The sequence below is a fragment of the Sceloporus occidentalis genome, unplaced genomic scaffold, assembly GCF_023333645.1.
Source record: "Sceloporus occidentalis isolate IW3139 unplaced genomic scaffold, rSceOcc1.0.p SCAF_2, whole genome shotgun sequence".
NCBI lineage: Eukaryota > Metazoa > Chordata > Lepidosauria > Squamata > Phrynosomatidae > Sceloporus > Sceloporus occidentalis.
In genome coordinates this window covers 181,232,875-181,260,651 of record NW_028316982.1, presented here as the reverse complement: position 1 = coordinate 181,260,651, position 27,777 = coordinate 181,232,875, and the positions used below count along the sequence as shown (strand labels likewise).

At 40.3% G+C, this 27,777-nt stretch overlaps 1 protein-coding gene and 1 long non-coding RNA gene across 2 annotated transcripts in view; one reads left to right on the top strand and one right to left on the bottom strand.

The window, feature by feature from the left end:
* LOC149319397 (uncharacterized) overlaps window positions 1–27,777 on the bottom strand; it is a 42,937-nt gene that overhangs the window by 1,126 nt on the left and 14,034 nt on the right. The gene's annotated exons all lie outside the window — the stretch shown is intronic.
* LOC149319398 (uncharacterized) lies at window positions 399–5,044 on the top strand. Its single transcript, XM_089513235.1, has 4 exons — window positions 399–750; window positions 1,195–1,351; window positions 1,485–1,662; window positions 4,960–5,044. The coding sequence occupies exons 1-4, from the start codon at window positions 646–648 to the stop codon at window positions 5,042–5,044; spliced, it is 525 nt and encodes a 174-aa protein (XP_089369361.1). The 5' UTR covers window positions 399–645.

Genomic DNA, 27,777 nt, shown 5'->3' with positions numbered 1-27,777 from the left:
TCGTGTTAGATGGATGGGAGGAGCGGACTGCGATGGGGGCTGTCCTTGGGGGAGTTGCCCTTTCTGTCCCCATCCTTTGTGACCGCCGCCATCTTTCCTTTGTCCATTGCTCAAGCCTTGATCTTGCAAAGAAAGGTAAGGACTCGTTTTATTTTTTTTTTAATATTTTATTTTTGCCAGAGGCGCTCGATCCCTGAATCGTTCAAGCGCCTGGATCCCCTGTTAACTAAGCGCCTGTTGCATCTGTCAAACAGAGCGCAGCTGGCCCTTCTCCGAAAGGCGCTTGCCGGCTTCTTTTTCTTCCCTATGCTGTGTGGTAATATTATCCTCCTATAAATAGTTATTGGTTTCTGTAACCATAAATTTCCGCTGTGCTACCTAGTAACCATCAATTTTGATATTTTTATTTGGATGATGTTTTATTTTATTGTTACTGAAGACGGTAGAGGGTGGAAAGTTATGCAGTAGGTGGAGGGTTTTCATTTTATTTGCTTGGCCAGTTCAATTCTATTTATAACTGAAGCCTGAAGGGGGGTAGGAAGCAATTCAAGCGGTTTGGTTTGGGGGAAGAATTTTTTTTTTTTGCTGGTATTTCAAGACAAGCCTTTAGGGGGAGTTACAAGCAGTAGCGGTGGGAAGCGGGGGATGGGTATCTGTTTTCAGCATCCTTGGTCCATGCCTGGCATAACAAATGACGGGAAAGGGCTACTTCTTGTTGCCATGGGGACACATTTCAGCAGTGCTTCAAAGGTGAGAAATTAGCACCTTTGCTGCCTTGCACCCTCCCCCATTTCCGCCTAAAACTTCGAGAGCCATTTTTGAAGCCATTTTTGAGGTGAAGACAACTTGTGCTTGCTCTAGCCTCTTTTTCTTGGTTTCCTTGAAACTAATTTAGCTATGGAAGACAGAACACAAATTGGAGGAAGGGGCGCTAGCTGGAAAGTAGATGAGACTAGATGTTTGATTGCTATTTGGGGAGAAGAGACAGTACAGATGCAACTTAGCAAAAACCACAGGAACATCTGTGTGTATGACAAAATTGCGTCTCAACTACGTAAACATGGATTTAATCGTTCTGCTTCAGAATGTAGAATGAAGGCGAAATCTTTGAAACGTGCTTATAAGAAATCTGTTCAGATGTCCAAGACCAGTGGTATGGGAGCTATTGATTTTCCATTTTTCCATGAACTCCAGGACGTCTTTGCTGGAGACACTAGCATTGAAGCGAAAAGAGCAGCAGGGGGAAATGATCTAAGGTTTGAGAAAAAAACCAACCCTTCGGAAATGCCGCCCAACACGCAAGTTCTTAGCTCAACACCTGATGTTTCCTCTGAGGATCTATTCACTCCAGGTAACATTATTGCAAAATTGTTTTACAGTTTGTTTGTTTTTGGCGCGTACGCATTTCCAGATGTTTAACCTTTTCTAAATGGGTAAGCCCTTTCATGAATTACTGTACCACCCACCCTTTTTTCATTCCGCAGATGCAGTTCAAGAACACTTTGTTTTGAACTTGACTTCTGTACAGGAACAAAGAGACGAAGACATGACTGAAATTGGCTCTGAGGAAGATAATACTGGGCAAACAGGAGAGTGCATCCTGGAACAGCCCATTACTTGTGATGGGGAGCCAGATGAACCTTCAGCCTGTTCAACCGAGCGGTTAGTCCATTGCATATCTTTCCTAACCCCTGAACTCCACATTTTATTTTTCCTCAGTGGCTCTGCTGCAATGTATGGCCAGTTTCTTTCCTTTTTTTTCTCCTCAGGGAGGGACATTCCAGGCACATTGCTATCCAACACCAGGATCAATGCTGGCTGTTTAGAGTAAGCCAGATTCATTACAAACTCCATGATTACATTCTGCAGAGGCCGTGACTCTGTGACTCTGCTGCAATGTATGGCATGGCCAGTTTCTTTCCTTTTTTTCTTCTCAGGCAGGGAGGGAAATTCAGACAGAGAAGAACATGGCTATGTTTCCTCACAGAGGGAGGGTTAGCATTTCAAATGCTAATCAACCTCCTATTCAAGGCCCATTGCTATCCCCTTCCCCCAACACCAGGATCAATGCTGGCTGTTTAGAGTAAGCCAGATTCATTACAAACTCCATGATTACATTCTGCAGAGGCCGTGACTCTGTGACTCTGCTGCAATGTATGGCATGGCCAGTTTCTTTCCTTTTTTTCTTCTCAGGCAGGGAAGGAAATTCAGACAGAGAAGAACATGGCTATGTTTCCTCACAGAGGGAGGGTTAGCATTTCAAATGCTGATCAACCTCCTATTCAAGGCACATTGCTTTCCCCTTCCCCCAACACCAGGATCAATGCTGGCTGTTTAGAGTAAGCCAGATTCATTACAAACTCCATGATTACATTCTGCAGAGGCCGTGACTCTGTGACTCTGCTGCAATGTATGGCATGGCCAGTTTCTTTCCTTTTTTTTCTACTCAGGGAGGGAAATTCAGACAGAGAAGAACATGGCTATGTTTCCTCACAGAGGGAGGGTTAGCATTTCAAATGCTGATCAACCTCCTATTCAAGGCACATTGCTATCCCCATCACACAACACCAGGACCAAAACTCCATGATTACATTCTGCAGAGGCCGTGACTCTGTGACTCTGCTGCAATGTATGGCATGGCCAGTTTCTTTCCTTTTTTTCTTCTCAGGCAGGGAGGGAAATTCAGACAGAGAAGAACATGGCTATGTTTCCTCACAGAGGGTGGGTTAGCATTTCAAATGCTAATCAACCTCCTATTCAAGGAACATTGCTATCCCCATCCCACAACACCAGGAGCAAAACTCCATGATTACATTCTGCAGAGGCCGTGACTCTGTGATAGATAGGGGATTCCTGCAGGACATGACTGTCGTGATTTATTCCTGCATGTCCACAGAAAAGATCAATAAATCTTCCAGTGTGATCACATGTTGCCTGTAGAATCATAGAGTGTTGCTGTTTACGATTTATGTACTGCGGTCCCTCGTGAGCAGGTGCCTTAATCGTGATGTGGCATCCGTCAATTGCTTCAATCACCTGGGGAAACCCCAGCGCTTCAAAGCCAGACATATTCTGTGATTGCAAAAGAGACCATAAATATAACATTAGTAATATAATAATTACAGTACATTCTTTATCTCATCAAAAATATTTAAGCAGATAGATAGATGGATAGATAGATGGATGGGTAAAAAGACATAACGACAGGCGGGCAGACAGTCAGAGATACTAGCTGAGAGAATGACAGACTGATAGATAGATAGATAGATGGATGGATGGATGGATGGACGGACGGAAGGGTAGAAAGACATAAGGATAGGTAGTCAGACAGACAGAGAGACTAGCTGAGAGATTGAGATAGATAGATAGATAGATAGATAGATAGATAGATAGATAGACAGAGACACAGGAAAATAGAAGTATAGTAATAATGAATAATCATTACAAATGTTGGAGGAGCTTGATCCCATGACAGATCAAGCGACCAGAGCACAGGACAGGAGATTTTAAAAAATGAATATATATAACGAGATAAATTACCACCACCACCAACCTTTCTATAGTCTCCAAGATAGACAGCCCTCTGCAGTAGAACCATTTCCATACACAGGAACACCTCAGTGATAGCCTTGTATGCTGTTGACTTTCCTACTCCGAAAAAAGTTCCAACTGTGGCATATGAACCACCATGTGCCAGGTACAATATGGCCATGGCAATTTGCTTTTCTACAGGAACTGCCTTACGGAACCGTGTGTTTTGCCGGGAAAGATGGGGACGCAGCTCGTCAGCAATCATTTTGAAAACCGCGCGTGGCATTCTGAAGAACTTCTTCCAATTAGAGTCAGACCAGACAGTTCTAGCATAGACGTTCCAGTGCACATCAGTCTTGGGGTATATCCACCACCTTCTAGCCATCGGCTGAAAGCAGATCTGGGCGCCTTGCCGAAAGAAAGGAAGCATTTCATCCAAAATCAAGAGATAACTTCTCATTTCTGCAGCATGCTCTCCGCTGTCACACAATGTCAAAACAGCTCTGCATTGGACCATAAATTTCTCTATAAGCAATATGATCAAGGAAAACATATACTCAAATTTCTGACGATGATCCATGATTGCTGAGATCTCGAGCAAAGGTAAACCAGGAACCAGTGGGAGGGGAAGGAGGGAAATGTATATAAGGCTAACAGCGCTTATGACGTTTGATCGATTAAGCGCCTTGATTGGTCCACTTTTTTAAAAAAAACTGCCAAAAATAAATCGATTTACAAACGGTCAAAAAATGGAAACGAGGACGAAAGATAAATCGCTTCCAAATAATCCGGTTTAAGGTTACGTCATTCTGACGTACTATTGATTGACAGCTCCAAATAAGGTATGGAGGAGAAAAACCGCTTTATTTAAACACCAATTTCATGCCAAGTAGGAACGCTTGCAGGTAAAAACATCGATTTAAATAGCCAGATGGGAACGATAAAAAAAGCGGTTCGGATAGCGGGATAAGAACAGTGTTATTTTGAATCGATTTTTTAAAAACCGTTTTATCTTAAATCATTTCAAATCTTAAGTGAGAACAACCCCTAAGGGGTTTAAACCAATTTTTTAAACAAACAAACAAACAACAAACCCTTCTTTTTACACTGCAGTTTCTAGGAAAACACATTTTCCCTAGTTTTTGTTTTGTTTTGTTTTTTGCAACATGCATCCTACCAGATCAGGGTGGTATTGGGGTAGGGTGGGACAGTCATTTCAATCTACAGCAATTCACTTCCTCCAACCCAGGAGGACCCACTCTACCCCCATGCTGTTGATCTCATGACTGGTCTCAGCTGGGGAGCAGGTAGTAACAAACTCAAGGAGGAGAAAGAAAGAAAAAAGGTAAGGCGTTCAGACAGCTAAGTGGTACCAGCCCCGAGGTGAAGGAGAAAGAAACATTTCACTTTCCTTTATCCTCCTCACAGCTACCATACACTCCCTGGCCAGGGCCCACTCAAGAAGTTGCTCCAAAGTGAAGAGGCTCCTAGCCAAAGACTTCAAACAGAATGAAGTGCCCAGCCACAGGTAGATCGAGCCCCTCTCAGGATGGCCTCAGGCAAGTGACTAGTTCCCAGTTTCATACACTATACAATGGTGCTGTAATGATATAATAGATTCACTCCATGTGCACCACCCTGGTACTACTTTGGAAGAAACACAGACACAACTGTGACAAATAAATTATAAGTTTTGGGCCAGAGCTGGAATTGCAGTTAACTTGCACAATAGCCAGTCTAAAGTGTTACATAAGGTGACTGAAGTTACTTAATACACAACATGCACATGCCCCTACTGATGCCACTGGATCTGCCATGGCCACCACTGTAGGAGCAGCTGCCAGTAACCAGCAGCCCCTTCTCGCTGCCACTGCCTCCTGCCTGCCTGCCTGCCTGCCTGCCCTGGCTCTCTCCTCATCTCCTTCTCCATCCTGGTCCCGCTATCCATGTACCATCCACCCTCAATTGTGTGTGTGCGTGTGTTGGGAGACATTTAAAATTCCCTCACTTGCTCATGATCACTCACTGGGTCATGAAATGCGGAAAGGGCATTGGATGGGGGAGTTTTGCTGGTGTCGATAGCCCTCATGTAGATGAAGAATAAGAGAAAGAGGAGAAAGAGGAGGCAGTAGACCTGCCTTTCTGGTTTCTTCTTTAAAAGCAATGGGAACAAAGCAAAAGCATTTCCCTTTCATTCTTGTGGTGCTAGGGTCAGACGTCTGGCTGCCTGGCTTCTTTGTCAGTGAAAAAAGTAGGAGGAAGAAAGAAAGAATAAAGATAAATGACATAGAATAAGAAAAGATAGATATACATATATAGATGGATCTCCAGTGTGCAAGTCATGTATAAAACTGTGGCTATAGGTAAAGAGAGACAAATGAGCTCTGTCCTAGCAGATCTAACAAAGCATGCCCAGTTTCACTGTACAGTAATTTCATCTAAAATGATTCAGGTTGAAAGGTTATATTTTTTCCTTTAGCAGCTTCTTGGTCTATGTGTTGGGCAATGACCTGTGTGTGTGCACGCACACATTACCCTTCCAAAGATTTAGCTCAACATTAGTTTTACAGACATTATAGTGCTACAAAAAGCATGAGAAAGAGAAACCCCCACACACAAAGAAATGGTTTAGTTCAGAAAAATAAGTATAAGTGATATAGACTGCAAAAATGAACAAACTGATACATTTGCCTACTATGCATTTCTTTAAAACAATTCCAAAATCCATATGTTGTCTTTGTTTTCTGCACAGAAAATGCTGTTTTATGCATAAATTAATTATGTGGGAATCTTGTGCAAGAATCTGTGGAGGATTTTCTGTGCAGAAAACGCATTTCTCTGGGCATAAATATTTTCTCTACAGAAAATACTGTTTTTTGTACAAAACAACCACATGCAATTTTTGCACAAAGTAAGTCCTGAATTGTGAACATGTAATTATTTGTTTATTTTTATATGCTGCCTTTCTCCCAGAGTGGGAGAAAGCACAAAACAACCACATCCGGACTTTGTATAGAATAAGTCCTGAACTGCAGAAGATTCTTGACAGTCCAGAATTCTTGTTTTCTAAATGTTTTTTTATTTTATTTTATTTTTGAATATTTCTCATCCCTATGAATCAGCTGCTCTCTGTTAAGCTGGCTCACCCCATACAGTTGTTATGAATATAAAGTGAAGACAAGGAGAGCCACATACACTGACTTCTGCAAAATGAAGGAAAGAAGCAGTAATCAATGTGTAATCTGTTGCATAAGTATTCTTTTCTGTGAGCACTGAGTGCTCTTCAAGCCTTTTTGGTATAATGAGCAGAATTGGGGAAGGCTGCCTTATAGGTCACTGCTTCAACCTTCACACATAGAGCCTGAAGGTCTGACATGGAGCACTTGTTCATAATACACACATGTGTGTCCCATTTCAGATTTTCAGTTTCTGCAGCACAGTGGGCCTGTCCTAAGAACAGGCTCAGGATCTGTGGATTCAACCACTGGGCACAAAACAAATAATGTAATTCTACAGTACTGTATTTGTGAGGTTGGAAAGGCTGCAGAGAGACACGAGGCAGAAGTACGTGGCTGGCATGCTCCTGGGAGGTGGGGGGAACCTGAGGAATGTGTGTCTGGTGGCCAGGTCTTGCCACCACCTGCACTGATGCCCTATGCCATATTTTTAATAGAGACTCAGTCATCTGCATTTTTGCTGTCTTTCTGGGGTCCTGGAACCAAACACCTGTAGATTTCAAAGGCCCACTGTACAATCTTGCTTCCTACCTACTCCATACATATATTGTATGCACCTAACAAGTGACTGAAGAAGTAGAATACCAGCCTAGTCTCCCACCATCTCTGAAAATGCTATTACTTTTTGGATTACTATTTCCAGAATCCCCCAGCAAACATAACCACTTTCATTCCTTTCCAGGGGATAAGTGTCCCACATCTCACTTATGCAGACACTCACACAGGAAGATATATTGCCTTCTTACTGCATAGAAGAGTGAGAAGAGTGGAATATGGCAATAAACAATTCATATATTAGGCAAAAATGGCAAGAATCCCATATGTTACATCAGGACTGGATTATTTGCAGATCCAAGGAACTACTTTACAACAAATTATCCCTTCCTCTGTTACACCTTTCTTATTCTAACACAAGCCAGTATTTTCTGTTATTTTCTGCTTACCGTCAGGTGTCTATGAAAAATATAATACTCAAGAATTCTGATGGGGGGGGGGGGACAAAGCACAATATAAAGAGAACTGTATTTTAAAAGAGCAGCTTTGCAAGAGCTGGATCAATTGCCTCCCACTCCCACCCTTGCCTTCAGAAAATAGTCTGGAATGCACAGTCATTTCAGAAGAGGAAGAGGTTGGAAAAGGGGAAAAGATGTTTTCATGATCCTGAAAAGGCAGTCCACTTCCTGGAAATCAATACGGTGCAGTAGTTATTTAACTTAGCTTTTCTGGGGAACTAATCCCCAAAGCTCTTAAAACACTGGAGAAAAATAGACCTTCTGTGTTCAGTTAGATCAAAGGCAGATTTTGGATACTACTCTTTCTTCTGAGTGTTTGGCCTTCCTCATTAAATACATGTATAACATGTAAGCAGAATTCTATAACGATTTTGGGATAGAAGAAATTAAATGTCAATTATTTCCTGACACAGGAATAAAATTTTAAGTTTCAGCTACACTTGGACTTATTTTAAGTGAACTATCAGCAATATTGAATCATTAGGTTGCAAACATACATAAAAGTTTGCAGCCCCAAAGTGATAATTAATTCATTACTGTTGACATACCATAGAGACCTACCTGGGAGTAAGTCACACTAGACTCTAAAGGACTTTCTTTAGAAGAAATATGTATAGGATTGCACTGCTAAAGGGGTGCTTAATTTTCTGTTTGGATGGGCCTTGTTAGAGACTTCCACAAACCTTCCCAATTCATGAAAAAGAAGACTGCAGCAACTCTAGGACCATAGCATTAATTTCCCACACAGGCAGAATTATGTTTAAAATTCTACTATATAGACTCATACATGGAGAGAGAAATCACAGAGGTGCAAGCAGGGTCCAAGAAAGGAGGAGACGCTAGGGACTGTATTGCAAATGCATGATGGCTAATGGAGCGCACCAAGGAATTCTGGGATAAAAAAATCAGCATGTGCTTTATAAACTATAGCAAAGCATTTGACTGCACATTTTATGAAAAACTATGGATGGCTCTTAAGGATATGGGAGTGCCACTACATCTGATAGTCCTGATGAGAAATTTGTACTTAGGACAAGAGGCTACAGTTAGAACAGAATATGGAGAAACAAAATGGTTCCCAACTGGCAGAAGGATCAGGGAAGGATGCATTTTATTACCCTATTTGTTCAACTTGTATGCAGGAAATACGATATGAAGAGCAAGACCCAGAAAAGGAGGCATAAAGACAGGAGGAAGGAATATCAACAATCCAAAATACATTGATGACACCATATTACTAGCAGAAAACATCACAGACTTGGAACAATTATTAAAGAAGGTCAAAGAAGAAAGTCCAGAGTAGGTTTAATGCTGAACATAAAGAAAACAAAAAGAATGACTATGGAGGACGTAGACAAATGAGGAAATCTAAAATGTAAAAGAGTTCCTGCACCTTGTTTCAAACATCAAACAAAATGAAGACTGCAGTCAAGAAATCAGAAGACTAGGAATGGGAAGGGCAGCCATGAAAGAGCTAGAAAAAAATCCTAAAGAGTAAAGATATACAACTGAGAACTAAAGTTAGAATTGTCCAAGCCACTGTATTCCTCAACACCACATGTATGAATGTGACAGCTGGACAATAAAGAAAGTGGACAAGAAGAAAATCAGTTAATTTGAAATGTAGTGCTAGAGAAGAGTTCTAAGAATACCACCAACAGCCAAAAAGATAAACAAATGAGTTTCAAACCTGAAATCCCTTTGGAAGCCAAGATGATCAAACTAAGACTGTCATACTTTGGCCACTCCATGGGAAGGCACAGCTCATTTAGAAATGCAATAATACTAGGAAAGATGGAGAGAAGCAGAAAGAGAGGAAGGCCACAAGATGGATGGATATACTCAATTAGGTAGGTCACAAGTATGAGTTTACAGGACCTAAGCAGAGAAGTGGAGGGCAGGGGGGCTTGGAAAAGTGTTATTCACAGGGTTGCCTTGAGTCAGGATCAACTCGAAGGTAGTCAATATTAACAGCAATGGTGACTTCATTGATAAAGACAATGGGTGGAATTCTGTATCAGCTACTTAGTTATGTATACTTAAGTACGTTCTGCTGGCCTGACTTCTCTAAACCTGATAGAAATGTAATTCAGCTATGCTCCAATCACCAGAATGGAGCTAAAGCCTGGTAAATGCCTGGAAAAGTAGGTTGAGGAGAAGTTACGATTGTGGCAATAGTGTCAAAATCAATTGCAAATACAAAACAGATGAGAAAATCTAGGTAACAGTTCTGTATTCATGATCACTACTTAGTTATGATTTTGATACTACAGTATTGTCATGATCATAACTTCCTTCCCAATGTACTTTACTGGGTATCAGCTGCTTGAAGAGAAGGAAATCCATTCTGCCAGAGACTGGAGCATGGGTGGATGACATCTCTGTTAGATTGGGTGTGGGTATGGAGCCAGGAGTAGTTTGTACAGATTCCAGCCATCATTGTTTTTAATAACATCAAGTTGGCTTTGATATATGGTGAACCTATAAATGAGAGACCTTCCAAATATCTTATTCTAACATCCCTGTTAAGATCTTTGAGTCTATCCACATATAATGCGGTCTTCCTCATTTCCTGCTGTCTTCTACCTTACAAAGCATTATTTTCTTTTCTAATTAGTCATGTCATCTCATGATATGTTTAAAATACAATAGTCTCAGTTTAGTCATTTTGGCTTCTAGGGGGGTTCAGATTTGATCTGCTTTATGACCCATTTGGTCGTCTTTTTGCAGTCCACAGTATCTGTAGAACTCTCCTCCAGCCCACATTTCAAATGAGTTGATTTTCTTCTTATCGTCTTTCTTCACTGTTCAGCTGTTACAATGATTGTCCTTTGCCCACCATCACACTGTTTTATGTGGTGTTGGGACTGTGTGCTCCTATGAGGCAAGAAGCAATGGTGTTGGTAGCATTGCTGCTGGTAGGTTTTCCCATGTCAGATGTTCCTTTACTGAGGAGCCAGACTAGATGTGCCACACAGCAGTAGTGGAGGGTGACACTTGCAGGGGATCTTTCAAACATTGGCGTTCCCTCACTGGGTCCCATCAAGTGTGTGTGTGGAGGGGGGACCTGTCAGGCATAGGGCTTCCAGGGGGCTCACTTTGGAGTTCACTTTGACCCCAAGCTGATCTCCTAGGGGCACCATCATTTCTCCAAAGCAGAAATGTCATGTAGGCCCCTTGCAAAGGAGGGGGGTAGGAGCCCTAGAGAAAAAGACTGGGAATCCCCCACAGAAAGTTTGGGAGTTGCTAGACAAGAAAAACCATCTCCTCCAAAAACCAGTACAATACCTGCTGTTTGTTTTCAGCCTCACACCTGATGGCCCAGTGATTACGTCAATGGCCATCTATTTGCCTTCCCTGATTGTGTTCAGATCCGAGTGCCTTGGCTAAGTCTATTCTTCACCTTGATTTAACAAAAGCCCAGGTCTTTAAACCCTTTGTCTTGACTGCAGTTAAGCCATTAATTTCATAGCTAGAGGCTAGAAACTGTCTATATAAGCCTCAGTCTAAGCACACACTGATGTGCTATATTCAGAATACAGCCTGGCTTTACGTCAGACCGAACTCTGATTTTAGCTCTAGGGGCCATTTTTCCCACACATTTTGGTGGCCGTCTCCTTTCATCGTCTACATCCACATCTGGTTCCCGGAGAAGCTTTTGGAAGTAAGTATTTCCAGTAGATTTGCCTCTCTCAACTCTCTCTTGAATTTCCCTCCTTTACTTTCATTGAGAATTGCATGTATGCGTGTGCCCTTTTGCTGTGTGTTTGTTTTCTCCTTTTAATAAATATTTGGACTTAATTGGAGCAGTCTGTCTCAGCGTCATCTCTCAAGGGATTCATGTGGACCTCTCGGTATACGCTACAGGACACGGTCTCGCGAACGTGTTGTTAGGCCCCTCCTTCTCAGCAATTTGAGCTAATTCCCCAAATTAAATCCTTCCTAATAATATGTTTAGAACAATTTAGAATTTGTATGTCAGACATTAAACAGGTTGCTTTAATATCATCAAGAAGAGAAGGCCTTTTCCTGGGCACTTAAATATATGGGCACAATTCTGGTGTTAGTTTCAGTTTCCCAGTCTCTGAGCAGCAGATTTTGCTAAAGTCCCAAAGCTTCAGCCCCTACTGCTATTTCAATATAATTCTTGGTTTCACATTTCAGAGAAAGGCCCAAGATGTTTCTATGCCTGGATATTTCATTTGTGCTCACAGTAAATCATGGGATTTGTAGTCTAAAGACTGCAAAAGTAGTTAATTCTCACAAATGTAAGTCTTGCTTATGAGAGCAATTGATGTAAAGCAGTGGTTCCCAATCATTAGTCTACCAGGTGCTTTGGACTTCAGCTCCCAGTATTCTTGACTGTTAACAAAGCTGGCTGGGGCTTCTAGGAGCTGAAGTTCAAAACAAGCCCAAAGTTTGGGAATCACTGGTGTGCAGAATTTAAAAGAGCATGAAAATATGGAGGCAACTCCCGATATTGGCTGGGAGACCAAGCATCCACACTCACACACATCAGACAGTGGGATAGGTGGGAAATATTTTTCATGGTTGCTGCAGAAAGGGGACACAAATGTCAGGAAAAAGCAACATGGGATATATAGTCACAAGAAATATAATATGTATGAATGTATTTGAAAGTAACATGACACAGCAAAAGCTATTGAAATGGCACATAGGTGTTGCATATAATGTAATTAGAAGTTCCTAAAAGCCAAGGACACATGTGGCAAGGACAAAGTGAAAAGGTGCAAATTGATATCACCTGAAAGTCATTGAGTGGACAGCAATGTATGATGCAATGTGAGGTAAAGATTGAGCCAAGTATGATATGTCAATCATAATGTATGTACACGCCCAGGAGGTGGCAACTGTATAATGAATGGAGAGACAAATGTCTATATAAGCAATAATGTGTGGCAATATTCTTTGTGGGTATTGAGGAGTATAGTAGTGTGGGTATTGAGGAGTATAGTAGTGTGAGTTTTGTGAGTAGTGAATTGTTTTGTGCATAGTGTATATATTAGAATAAAAGTAGATCTTTTATAGAAGACTACTGTGTTGACTGGTGTCTTGAGAGCTGAACAAGAACCAGCGGACTCCAGAGAAGATTGGAAGACATCTTCAGCCAATTCTCAGAGCTACTGGTCAAACTGGTTGTTCTTCCGCTGACCAGGGGGGTGAGAGTGAAAGCCAGGAGAAGAGCTGCAACTCCCATCATCCCTAACATCCCTAGCATCCAAAACACCTGGAGCTGGCGGTTTTCACATTGCCAGTGGCCACATAGAAGCAGATATTCGAGCTGCTGCAATGGGCACTGCAGCTTTTGTTGTATCACAAAGGCAGAGAAGCAGAGACAAATATCAGCAGCAGTGGGGGTGATTCAGCCATGTGGAGGGCACACGGGGGCTGCACCACACATGTCTGGGGCTGCTTGCAGTCTGGGCTATCAGTCATATACTCCTGCCTTAACAGTTTCATGTGCTCATCTAAGGACTTTATCACACCCAGCTTTTAAACCACAATTAGATTTGGAAAAATGCAGCTTTGGTGATATTTATTGTTCAGTGCTGCTTCTGACCCATAGCTGATGTGTCCCTGTGTTGGGAGATATTTAAAGTTCCCTTGCTTACTCACTTGGGCACAAAGAGGGGAAGGGGATTGGGTAAGGGAGCCATCCAGTGAGAGTACAAGGTGGGTGATAAGATTGACAGAAACACAAGAAAGGCTATTTGTTGATAGGTTTATGCATGTTGGGAAGGGGGTAAGTGTACTGTATAAGAAAATGCATTCCTTTGTGCCGATTTGAATTTGGCTAGGGAAATGTATGGCTGTCAATACAATCTGAGTCTGAATTTTTACAAATCAGTATGGCATAAACTGTGAATTCTGAGCAAAATACTGTGCTTTGGATTATTGTGCTTGTGTGCATTCAGCCTCCGAGGCAACAGCAGTGGAACCATAGTTAACACTAAAGGAGCTAGTACTTTGCAGAAGAAGGCAATGGTAAACAGTTCCTCAAGTCTTTTACTTTGAAAACCCTATGATGAGACAACTTTTTGAAGAATGTGAATATTTATTTTTAACTTCACCCATTCCCTTTCAGCGGGGAAGAAGGTAGAAGGGTGTTTTTAAAAAAAACAAAAACAAACATACAACTACTTCCCTCTCTCTCAAACTCCAGCACCATTCACTAGGCACACTGTGAAATTACTTTATGCCAGGTGAATATTCTGAAATGTCAAACAGCATTGTGAAACATGCGCAAACACACTGGCATTTTAAAGGAACCTACAAAATGCTCACATTAGTACATACAGTTCCATGAAATAATAACTAATGTTCCAATTTTTTATTTACTAAAAAAAGCCTATGGCATCTCTTTAAATATCAACATATGTACATATAGTTGCATTACTTCATTCTCACATGCCTTGTAAAACATTTTATGAGAGTCTAATGCAGTCTCTCATCTCTTCTTAGGTTTCAGGTACAGACAAACTTTGGGTCCAATTTGCATACTATTAATTTTTATGAAGAAAGCTTGGTTTGAATGTAATGATTTTGGATTGCTTCATTACCTATAAGTTTAAGCCTCTAACAGAAGCATATTTCTTAAATTATAAACTACATTTTCTTCTCTTGGGTGAGACAATAGCATGATTATATACTATTAAAACAATTCCAATTATTAATGCCTCTGCCTGTTCATTTAAACCGTCTTGCTGACTCTCCAATAGTGACATTGTGAAACTATTTCATAAAAGATAGGAATCTGAAAGTTATTCTGCAAAGTGTCTTTGAGTCCACTATATTTTCAAACAGTCTTGTCAGAAGTAAACCAATTTTTCTGCAAAGCTTGGAAAGGTTACTTTTGGACCACAATTCTGAGAATTCTCTCAATTAGCCTTTGGAATTCTGGCAGCTATAGGCAGCTAAAAAAAGTAGTCTTTCAGCTTTGTGGTTATTTGCTCTTAAGATCTTTTGAGAGCAATTTGCCCTTGAGATTCTTTTATACAGATATCTATCAGCTAAGTCTCAGTACCTGTGATTTCAATAACTGTATAGGTTGGATTCTTGTTGAGACATTAAGCTTCTAGTTATTTGAACAAATTCCTTCCCCCACCGCCCACCCCCCAAAAAACACGTTGAATCAGGTGTGGTTCTCTGACCTATCATCTAGACTGATAAACTGAGAGCCCCTGCTACTTGTCAGCTAATCTGAATCATGTCTGGGGCCACATGGCTTCTGGCTATCCAAGGATCCAAGTCATGATAATGGTTATACCAGATAGTCAGAGTTACCATCAACATACCAGTCAAGCATTTGTAAATATTGGAATTTCAAGATATTTCAAAATTCCCCGTCAATCATCTGTGATGTAAGTGGCAGCCTTGGCAGCCCAGCTTGGAAATTTGGGGAGCGGGGGAGGAGAGATTGGAGGCTGAGAGAGTATGATCTGAGGCTGAGAGAGTGTGACAAGGTAGGGTCAGAGCGGTGTGAGGGGGAGGAAGAGGAAGAAGGAGGCAGGAGGAGGAGGACAATAATGAGGAAGTATCAGAGCGGCAGGAGGTGGAGGAAGGCAGGGACATGGCAGGAGGAAGAAGAGGGGGATGAAGGCTCTGGCTGGGGAGGAAGGGAGGGAGGAGGAAGAGGGGGGCATGACATGTTTTTTTTAAAAAAATAAAGTTAATTGATGAATTGATAGATTGGTTTAGCAACTATTTGCCTTTGCAAGTAGTTGCTAAACCAAGCTATCAATTTATCAATTAATTGTATTTACCTCCCAAAAAAGCACCTGTTACACCAACAAATAAAAAGGCAGCACTGGTCTGTGTGTGTGTGAAATCTCCCAAAAACTGGGGAGGGATGGTAAACATCCCTCTGCCATTAGTCTTTCCCCTCCAGAATGAATTGATTCTGATCTGTTGTTCCCACTTATTGAACTCGCTTCAGAATCGATTCTTCTGAAAAGGACTGCATAGAAACTACTCTCTGAAAAAAGCAGATTTTTTGCATTTGCCTCGCTTCATTGCGATTGCAATCAATCGTACCAGGAGCAGAACCGGTTTCAAATGGGAACGACAGTCATATAATTTGATTAGCAATTCACTTTATTTCGTAGTGGGAATGAGCCCTAAGATTCTATGATTCATTTATTCTACTTCTATTGGAACCTAAATAAATAAATATTTTAAAAATTAAATCTGGCTTTGGCTTTGGCCATGGGTGATGGGCCTTGCCTTGGCTTAGCTTTGTGAACTGCACTTTTGGGTCCCAAGGACAACACATGGCCCAAGGCCTGTACCTTGCCCACCCTTGCCAACCCTATTCCCCCAGTACACTCCACATATACATCAGTCACAGGGGAACCCAGGAGTATTTATATCCCCAAACCAAACTGGAACTGAGATTGGAATAGAATCAAATAATCAATATCATCTCATGTCTATGGTTGAGGGGATACCCTTTCCGGTATGCTACTCAAATATAATAGATTAGACACTACACAGAACTAACTGCTGGATCTAAATACTTCCTTCCCTAGGTCTGACTACCATCTCTTTAGTTGCAGTAAAAATATAAAAGGTAAAAGTAGTCCCTTGACATGAATGCTTAGTCGTAACCGACTGTAGGGAGTGGTGCTCATCTCCACTGCTAAGCACCGGAATAACAGTCACCACACCACAGAGCACAAGCGCCAATGCCAGAGGGGAGAAGGGGGAACTGCCGGTGGGAGCAGCACTTTCAAACCAAGCCCCAGACTTATATCTACCCTGAATTGAATGGGTGGTTTATTGTAGCAGAAGAAGAAGAAGTGGAGACAGAGAACACCTATGGCTCCCATTTCCACTACCTTCTTGAAATATACTAGTATTGAACTAGAACCATATCTAGCAGATTAGTTTGTTAAATGGCAGATAGCAATTACCCTCAAGCCAATTGTCAGACTTTTTCCCCCTCTGGAAATGGTTCAATTAGGAACCAGAAGTCAAACTGGGAATCAATTATTAAGTCTGATCTTCCACATACTGATATTACTATTATTATATCTTTTAATGGAGGAAGGTGGGAATGTGAAGGGAACTAAAACTGTGGAATAGCTTACCGGAAGAGATCCGTCTTATTACCACTCAAGATGCCTTTAAGAAGGCACTTATTATTATTATTATTATTAACCTTTATTTATGAAGCGCTGTAAATTTACACAGCGCTGTACATGCAATCTTTTTAGCTAGACGGATCCCTGCCCTCAGGCTTACAATCTAAAAAGACATGACACAGAAGGAGAAGGGAGTGGTGGAGGGAAAGGGTAAGAGGTCCAGCAGTTCCTCTCTACCTCCGAGGCCTGGACCAAGGCAGATGGACTGGAGGGAGGGCTTGGCTTCATAATGGATGGTTAATCTTCCAGGGAAAATACATACTCTCAAGTAGGATAATGCATATACAGTACATAGCAATACAGGAAATGGTTTGATAAACAGGCACCAAAAGAATCCAGTGAACTTACCCATCTGAATCTACATAGGGTCTGTCGGACTGAAAAATCTATGTCTCCACTTCTGGCTATGATTGTCAGATAATTGAATGATTAGAACTGAATGATTAGATGATAATTTAGTTTTTTATTGAATTAATAGTAATTTTAATATTCTATTGAGTGTATTTATGTATCATATAGTAGTATTTTATTGATCTATTTGTATGTGTATTATAGTTTTTTATTGATGTAATCCCGCCTCGATCGGTGGGAGAGGCGGGAAATATAAATAAAAATGTTCTTCTTCTTCTTATTATTATTATTAAGCCAAAGAGCCGGCATTGTCCGAAGACAACTCCGGTGGTCATGTGGCCAGCATGATTGTACCAAATGCTGTTACCTTCCCATCAAAGTGATAACTATTTATCTACTTGCATTTGCATGCTTTCAAGCTGCTATGTTGGCAGAAGCTGGAACTAGTGAAAGGAGGTTACTCTATCATGCAGCACTCAGGACTTGAACTGCCAACCGTCTGATCTTCTGATCACCAGAATTGGCATCTTAACCACTAAGAGCCAAAACAGACGGCCATAAAGGGGTGGCTTCGTGCCGCCCTTTGAGCACCAGATCAGGGCCACAGCAACTGCACGCCATGGCCCTGATCCAGTGTTTTTCCAGCCCCCCAAAAAACAGCAAAATGCAGTTCCTTTTGGAGGTGGAGAAAAGCTGCCCTTGCTGCCATGGTGGCAGCTCTTCCGTGATTCTTTGGTGCAGTGTATGTAAACGCCACACTGCAGAAATGTTGTGATGCCACCTGCCGTCTGGGTGGGTGGACGGGTGGGTTGTGTGATACCAGCTTGGGGGTGGAGTTGGGGCATGCACCATGCATACGCAACACCCCCACTCTACCCTGATGCCAGCGTTTCTTGTCAGTCTGTACAGCACCTAAGCGACTATATCACTTGCAGTAGGGAACCACATTATTTAGCATAGAATCATAGAATCCTAGTTGGAAGAGACCACAAAGGCCATCCGGTCCAACTTCCTGCCATGCAGGAACTCTCAGTCAAAGGATCCCCGACAGATGGCCATCCAGCCTCTGTTTAAAGACTTCCAAGGTGGGAGATTCCACCACTCTCCAAGGGAGTGTGTTCCACTGTCGAACAGCCCTTACTGTCAGGAGGTTCCTCCTAATGTTGAGGTGGAATCCTGTAGCTTGCATCCATTGTTCCGCATTCTAGTCTCTGGAGCAGCAGAAAACAAGCTTGTTCCCTCCTCAATGTGACACCCCTTCAAATATTTAAACAGGGCTATCATATCACCTCTTAACCTTTTCTTCTCCAGGCTAAACATCCCCAGCTCCCTAAGTCGTTCCTCATAGGACATGATTTCTAGACCCTTCACCATTTTAGTTGCCCTCCTTTGAACATGCTCCAGTTTCTTGTTTTTGAACTGTGGTGCCCAGAACTGGACACAATATTCCAGGTGGGGCCTGACCAAAGCAGAATAGAGTGGCACTATTACCTCCCTTGATCTAGACACTATACATCTATTGATGCAGCCTAAAATCACATTGGCCTTTTTAGATGCCGCATTGCATGACTCATTTTCAACTTGTGCTCTACTTCGACTCCTAGATCCCTTTCACACGTAGTCTCATTCAGCCAGGTGTCCCCCATCCTCTATCTGTGCATTTCATTTTTCTGCCCTAAGTGCAGTAAAGAGGGTAGACAAGGTTCTAACTAGTGAATGAATCTAAACTGGAGCCAACACATGCCAAGTGTTAAATGAATAAAATTCTAAAAAAAATTATGCTATCCACTGAAACTTTGCCCTACTATATAGTTCAAAGGCACATTTCACGTGTAATTCTGAAATCTGAAATCTGGTTCTCATCTAAACAGACTTTTAAAAACTTTTGCAGAGGCTATAAACCGGGATAACCAGTGAACCTAACAAATTAAAATGCATTCCATTATGGATTAAGTTGGAACTTTGCCAATAGAAAAGGGGGAAATTAGTTAAATTTATTTTGTAATGAAAGTGGCTGACTGCAGTTGGAATTTTCACCATTGATGTTTCTCCAGAATTAAGTTATTCATTAAGGTTTTTGTTAATTAAATGAACCACAATGACAGAGCCAACACATTTTAATGTAAAGTCGAAGGCTTTCATGGCTGGCATCCAGTTTTTTGTGGGTTTTTCGGGCTATGTCACCATGTTCTAGCAGAGTTTCTTTCTGACGTTTCGCCAGCATCTGTGGCTGGCATCTTCAGAGAATGCTTTGCCTGGAAAAATTGGGTGTGTATATCCTGTGTGAGCCTGGGAATGCAGGAGTGATTTGCATGTGGATTGTTCTGTGTTGATGGCTGGCCTCAGCCTGGGAGGCTAATGCAAAACAGGATTAATGTCTGCTAATTGGTGATCATTATCTGCTGGCAAAGCCCCTGACTCTGAATAGTTTGCCACTTGCAATTGCTGAGTCCATTTTACATTACTCAGTTGGCCCTGTACACAAAGCCTACTTCCATTGGATTTTTTTTCCTGCAAAGCTACATCCCATTGTTTCTTTAGTCTCTGATGGTTGGGGAAATTCAAAATATGGGACACAATTATAAAAGGCAGCTTGGAAGGTGGAGACCATCTCCTCATACAAACCTGCCAGAGTTCTAAGATCTACAGGGAAAGGATTTCTCTTAGTCCCACCACCACCACAGGATTTCTTGGTGAGGACATGAGAGACAGCCTTCTCTGTGGCTGCTCCCACCCCTGGAACTTTCTTCCAAGGGTGGTTAGGCTAGTCCTCTCCTGCTTTCATTTCTCCGGTAAGCAAAGAGTTTAATCAATATTTCAGTGTGTAAGAAGGTCAGTGTGTAAGAAGGTTCTGACCGGTATGTGTGTTTTATTTATTTTTAAACTTTTGTATGTCTATAAATCCCTACATAGCCTGGGTCCAGACTACTTGAGGGAATGTCTCCCCCCATACCATCCTTCCCGCACACTTAGGTCCTCTGGGAAGAACGTACTACAGCCAAAGAAAACCAGGCTCATGGCGACTTCCCAGAGGACTTTTTCAGCCACCGCTCCGAAAATATGGAATGACCTGCTGGAGGAGATCCATCAAATTGCATCTTTAGAGGCCTTTAAAAAGGCAATAAAGACGGATCTCTTCCGGAGGGCCTTCCCAGACTAACCTCCAAAATAAGAATCTGAACTACTCACCTACCCATTGCCTCTCCTAATGATCACTCCGGTAAATATTTTTCCTGTGCTGTTAATTTTAGTTGCATTTCCTACGCAACTAGGTGTAATATGTGATACTGTTATTGTCATTATAATGTGATGTTTTACTTGAATTTTAGCAGAAGGATGGAGGGTTAGGAGATTGGGATTATGTCACCACTGTTTTTGAATTATTATATTGGACTGTTGTTACCCGCCTAGATCCTCAAAAGGGAAAGGCAGGATATAAATAAATATTTTATTATTTTATTATTATTATTTTAAATGATTTTGCACTGTGACCTCTGTATCCTCTGAGGTTTAGTTCCAGGACCCCAAGTCCCATTATATGCAGTGGTGTCCCTTATATAAAATGCCAAAATCAAGGTTTGCTTTATGGATTTAAGAAAAAAATGTTTTCAAGCCAAGGATGGTTGAATCTGTGGGTGCAGAATTGGAGGATATGGAGGGCCAACTGTATACAGTTTTCTGTGGTGGTTTTCATTATTTTAAAATATTTAATTGTAATGGTTTTTAATTGACTCTCAGAAAACCACCTTGGGTCCCACTTTGGGAGATAGGTGGCATACAAAATAAATAAATAAATAAATAAATACATAAATTCCTTATGCCCCTAGCATTTGCCTTCTGCATACTAGCAGTAGGCTGCTTTCTCTTAATTTTCATTTAACAATTTAATGCCCATTCTCCTAGTTTGGAGAGATCCTTTTGGAACTCTTTATATATTTGTTTTTACTTACCACTCTAATTACTCTAAGCAATTCAGCAGCAGTAGCAGCAATCATGTCACATCATAAGACACTTGTGTCCAGGCTTTGCATCATAAGATTCCCTATACCATAAGCTTCGTATTAGAATTCAAAGCAAAGAAGTCTAGAATATTAGTATGCAAGGGGTTCTTCTTGTAGCACAAACTAACTGAAAGAAGCTGATAGCATAAGCATGCATCTGAGGAAGTAGGCTCAGGTCTAGGAAAGCTTATGGTACCACTTTATTTCTTTCAGTTAGAGCTTTATCGCATGGGGGTTAAACCGCTCCCCAGCGCGTTCTAACGGGGGCGAGCGGGGGCGTGCATGGAACGCGATGGGCACCGGATGGGGCCCAGAACGCAACTTTATCACACGGGGGGACGACGACAACGACAACGCACGTTCCCATCGCGTCCCAATTCGGTTCCAGAGGGCGCCATTTCTGAGGACGCTTTGAAACAGTTTCCAGAAATGGCGCCCTCTGGAATCGAATTGGGACGCGATAGGATCACGCGGCGTCGGCATCCCCCCGTGCGATAAAGTCGCGTTCTGGGCCCCATCCGGTGCCCATTGCGTTCCGGGCGCGCCCCCGCTCGCCCCCATTAGAACGCGCTGGGGAGCGGTTTAACCCCCATGCGATAAAGCTATTAGTCTCAAAGGTGCTACAAGGTCCCTTTGCATACTCATAGGTAGAGAGACAAGTTTTACCTCGTCTTTTGAGCCTGTTTTGTCTTCAGCCCTTTATCTACTAATTTATCTCCACAGCCTTTACATATAAAGTAGTGTATTGGAGGGTTAGGTGTGTTAGAATACCTCACAGACACCTTTGCAGTCACACAACACAATTTCACATATTTTTTTCTTGATATATTTGTCTTATTTATCTATCTATCTATCTATCTATCTATCTATCTATCTATCTATCTATCTGTGTGCTCACTTTTGTGCTATCATTTATTATTTTATCTTTGCCTGCATTGGAGTCCTATTGTTACCTGCTTCCATAGGATGAAAATGAAAAACACCCCTCCAAGGAGTACACTAAATAATAATGACCTGCCAGGCAGTTGTTGAATCAGTAAATGAAGTAAGCTGGGGACAAAGAGGGAAAGCAGGAAAAGGAAAATGAAACTGGGATATTATAAAGAAGCTGAAAAAGTAGGATTACAGATCATTAATTGGGACTGTCCCTGCCAAACTTGAACAGATGGGAGCTATGCTCTCCATCGATATTGCTTTGTGCAGTCTTTGGCCCTTGCTACCAGAATGGCTTTTCTGATAGGTTTAGGCACATATTTTTCTCAAAATTAATATTTTAAAATTGTTTTGGTCTCTCTTTTTTAAAAAAAACAAAAAACAAAAAACAAAGAGCTTCTAAAATTGTGTTTTTACTTATTTGATTTTTTTTTAAAATTTGCTGTACATTGCATCAGGATCCCTGCTGGGTGAAAAGACAATAAACAAATACTTTTTAAAAAATTAAGAAAAAATATCTCTATACACTTGTATTTGTGGCCTGCTGTTCCTCTGCTCCAGTTGTAATCTGAGGGGCTAAGGCTACTTCAGCCCTACTTCAGCCCTAAATAGGATCAGGGTCCTTGCCACACTAAGTGGAGACTGGGTTTCATTATAATCCCATTTTATAATAAGACTTGTGTTTGAAAATAAGATTTGCTGTTCTAGATTCCCAGTTTTCCAAGGTAGAAAGATTATTGCTATGGCAACCACTGGTGGCAAAGGTAGAGAGAGCGGACACACTTCCTTATACTGTCCCCAGAGAGATAAGTTTAAAAAAATGCACTCCTCCGTTCAAGTAGAAATGTTTGCCTATGCAAAAGTCTGAAGCGTGTTTCATTTCCTTCCACTTTTGTCACTGCTCTGAGCTGGAAAGAACTGATGGAGAGGAGTAGATGTGGGGAGGTGATGCAGAGAATAATGCTTGACTAATCAAGACAACATACGGACAAAGCCAGAAAAGCAGCAGAGAAGTCAAATGACTCTTGACAGCAAAGTACCTTTTTTTGAAAGAGTAATGCATTGCCAGGGTGACCAGATATCCTCCTTTTCCAAGACATGTCCTACATTTCAACCTTCTGTTCAGGAGGAACTCTAAAATGTCTCTATTTTGAGCATGACGAAAATGCATTAAATTCATATTTATATGAGTGCGTTTAGCATTTTTTGGTCATGTCCTCCATGTTTCTTGAATGTCCTGCATTTTACGGTGCCTCGTCCTCCTTTGAGGTTAGGACATTTGGTCACCCCAGGCACCACTGAAAAGAAATAAACTGTCTCTTTAAAGCATATCTAGGGGTAGCCATGTTGGCCATATATCAAAGTACAATAACATCCAAGATCTACAAAACAGTGGTACCTCTATTGGGCCAACAGAAATGCACAATATACATGTTGCAACATGCATGTTGTACATTTTGAATAAAGGTATCACTGTTTTGTGAATTTTGGATGTTATTGTACTCTCTCTTTAAGAAGAACTAAATGTCCTTGAAACCTGTGTTTTCAATGTATGCACAGAACTGCATGCATGCATCTCCCCACCCTCTCTTTTAGACAAAATAATCAATTACTCCAAACAGAGTAAGGGTCTCCCTCCTTTACTTTTTTTGGCATCATCATAATAAAATCAGAAACAGATCTTTAAGTTATTTACAACAATACAGCTATATTAAAAAGCTATGGCAATGGCATCAGTACTTTATAATGATCTCCCTTCCCCCGTTTGTGTGTCCCACTTTGTCTATTTTCATGTGAACCGGATGTCAAAAGCTATTATTATCTATGTACAGTCTGCAGAGAAAAACAATAAAATGAAAGTTGCAAGTCTTTCTCCTGGTGTAAGCCACATTCCTTTCAGTAAAGCTGGCAATAATAACATTCTATGAACCATGCCACTATCTGTTAAATGTCTGTTTATCTGTTTATTTCAGTACAGGGAATATGCATCAGGATGAAGTAGGATTACTGTTGTAGTGCCACCCTACAGGACAAGCTACTATCAATGTGCTTTCTTTCTTTTTGACTCTGCCATTGCTTTTAAATCAGGGTAAATGAATATCCTCTGGTACATTCCCAAGAAAAGAGGGGAACTACCTGCTGGGTTCCCAATCCACAACAGTGTATTATCAAGTGTTTGTCCTAGGCCTAAATCCAGCTACAGAAAGGTAAATTGGTTACAGAAAAGAGTTAACATAATAAGGGCTTTTTTTTTTTTTTTTTTTTTTTTTTTTTAAAAATTCCTTTTTTATTGAGAAAAAAAAGCAAAACTTATGTACATAATAACGTTGCATACATCTTCTTGAAAATAAAAATACAAAGAAAGAAACTATTCTCATCATTTCTACAATTCTGTAACCATATACTTTAAGTTACAATCCTACCCCTCCCTTCCTTGGGCTAGTATCCAAACTTTCTAATGAAAACTAACTTTATATTATACTAACTATTCCTAATCCCTATTCAACCCAATCATCGAATCTTTGTCACAAAATATCAGTGTTGAGTAAACTACTAATTATCAACTATAAATCATTCTTCCCTGGGTACATTAATCCATATTCCTCTATTTCCCTACAGAGAGACAATCCGAAATGTTTTATATTTCAAAATTCTGCAAAATAATACTCTCTTTCTGATTCCAAAGATATTCTTTCCATATATTCCATACTTCATAGAATCTATTCATGTCTCTGTTTCCTACTATGACAGTCAGTTTCTCCATCTCACATATTTCCATAACCTTCAATCTCCATTCTTCCACCGTCGGGATCATGTCATTCTTCCAATATTTAGCCAGAGTTATTCTTGCAGCCACAACGAGAAAATATAGTAGTTTGTCCTGGGGTTTATTTAAATTTAAGTTGTCTGACATATTCAAGAGATACAGTCTGGGTCTGGCCTTTTCCTTAATCTTTATAATCTTGTTAATTTCTATATGAATTCTTTTCCAGAAAGACTCTACCTTCTTACACCACCACCAACAATGCAAAAAGGTGCCTGTTTTTGTTTTACATTTCCAACATCTATTATTTTCAATTTTAAACATTTTTGCCTTTTTATAGGGTGTCAGATACCACCTATACAACATTTTATACACATTTTCTTTTAATATCACACTGGATGAATATTTAATTTTCATTTTCCATAATTTTTCCCAATCTTCCAAATCAATTTGCTCCCCTAAATCCTGCGCCCATTTTACCATATATTCCTTTACTATTTCTTGTTCCATTTCAAATTTTCTAATTAAGTTGTATAGGTTTGACATTCTTTTCTTTGGATTTATCAATATCTTTTCGAAATCTCTATCCGCTGGTCCAATTCCCCTAGTCTTTATATCTACCAAAAAGCGTTCTCTAATTTGTCTGTATGAAAACCAATTACAGGAGTATCCTTCCTCAATCAACTCTTCTTGTGATTTCAACAGTCTTTCCTCTCCATGCTGTTTGGTTATATCCTTATATGTTATCCAATAGTTTTTTTTTAATATTTCTCTCTTGTACAATGCTTCATTTGGGGAGACACCCAGAGGTAATTGGGTACACCATTTCTTCTTATATCTATTCCAGATCTTTAACATATTTCTTCTAATTATATGGCTATCAAAATTCTTATCCATTTTAATTTTGTCATAAAACAGGTAGCCATGAATTCCGAATTTCAGTTCAAATTTCTCCAAATTTATTATGCGTTCATTCTGTAAATTTATCCAATCTGCTACCCACTCCAAAACACTCGCATGGTAGTACCATTTCAGATTAGGTACCGCTAAACCACCTCTATCTATAGAATCTTGTAAGATCTTTAATTTTATTCTCGCCCTTTTGTTATTCCAAATAAACTTAGTAATTTCTTTTTCCCATTCTTGAAATACTTTGTCATTATTAATTATCGGAAGGTTCTGAAATAAAAAAATACATTTTGGCAATACTGCCATTTTGATAATTGCGATTTTCCCCATCCAGGACGTATTCAATTTCTTCCATCTATTCAAGTCTTCTTTAATCCCTTTCCACATTTTCTCATAATTGTTTTTAAATAAATCTCTATTTTTATTTGTCAAATTGATTCCTAAATATTTCACCTTTCTAACCAATTGGAACCCTACTCTATATTGTAATTCTTTATTTTCTTCTTTGTCCATGTTCAAAGTCAGTATATTGGTTTTTTCAAAATTTACTTTATATCCCGCTACTTTTCCATATCTCTTAAGAATTCTTAATAAAGTCTCAGTACTTTCTAGCGGATTTGAGATTAGGAGGACTAAATCATCCGCATATGCCCTTAGTTTATACTCCTCCCCTCCTTGCTTATATCCTTCAATTGACTTTTCTTGTCTTATTTGATTTAATAAGATTTCTAACGTTAATATAAACAGAAGAGGGGAGAGAGGACATCCTTGTCTTACCCCTCTGTGTATTTCACAGGTGGACGTTCTTTGTCCATTAACTACCAAGGACGTTGTTTGGTCTTTATAAATTGTTATGACTGCTCTTTGAAAAAGTGTAAGCTTCTTCGTGTGTGTGTGTTTGTGTGTTATTAGTCCCGGTCACTAGTTAAATTATGAAGATGTATTTTTAAATTAAAAAAATAATACTACTAGTAAGATCTATTTTTTTTATTACATACATAGTGGTATCTGTTTTATATAGCTATTTTTCTTACATGGTGGTAGAGTAATAATAGGCAAGACTCTATCAACTTTCTTCATTCTCCACCATACTCTCTATAAGCTGAAAATTTCATTTTATTTTACACAACTGTCAAAGAGCTATGTGACTTGCAAGTCCCAAAACAGCATCAGTCAGAAAAGAAATTACTCATTTCCTAACAATGGAAGGCATCCATTTTGTCCTTTGAAGAAATTGCAGTCAGGGTTGAAATGACTTCCATCTACCTAACAGGAAGTTGTATAATGATGACTTTCTGCCAACTTCACCCTTGCATATTCACCAGCCAGCCTCCTTTTAAAGATCCTTTCGTGCTGACTGAAGCCAAGCCATAAGGGAACTGAAATTTCAGTATTTCCTATTTTTCTCTAAACATATGAGTTTGTTGAAAGAGTTTTTCTCAGAATTATTAACTTACTGCTGTGAAAGGGCATAGCCTTTTTTAATATTAAGAGACAGTTAATAAGATGAATTTGTCTCCATATTGTTTTACTTTGGGTTATTTCTTTAAAAATGATTCAGCTCTTTTTAACCTAGGAAAGCTATTGCCCTCAATGAAAACAAGATGGGTTTATAGGAACTACGGCCCAGATTGTATTTTAACTGTATAGGCATTAAGCATGTTCCACACTTATTACTATTGAAATACTTAACAGAATGCGCCTCTCTAGCAGATTGGTTTGGGGGGAGTTTGGGGTTGCATAACAAGTTTCAAGAAATACATTCTGTTCTTTTTGTAAGGAAGCTCAGGCAATGTAAAATGAATTGAAAATGAGACTGTCTGGTTTTGTTTGCTGTTCTCTTTGCTAAGCCATGATATCATCCAACAAGAACTC

Coding starts and splice junctions, on each gene's coding strand:
- LOC149319398 (XM_089513235.1), top strand. CDS start 646: ATGGGTATCTGTTTTCAGCATCCTTGGTCCATGCCTGGCATAACAAAT. Junction 751..1,194: donor ATTTCAGCAGTGCTTCAAAG/GTGAGAAATTAG, acceptor CATGAACTCCAG/GACGTCTTTGCTGGAGACAC. Junction 1,352..1,484: donor TGAGGATCTATTCACTCCAG/GTAACATTATTG, acceptor TTCATTCCGCAG/ATGCAGTTCAAGAACACTTT.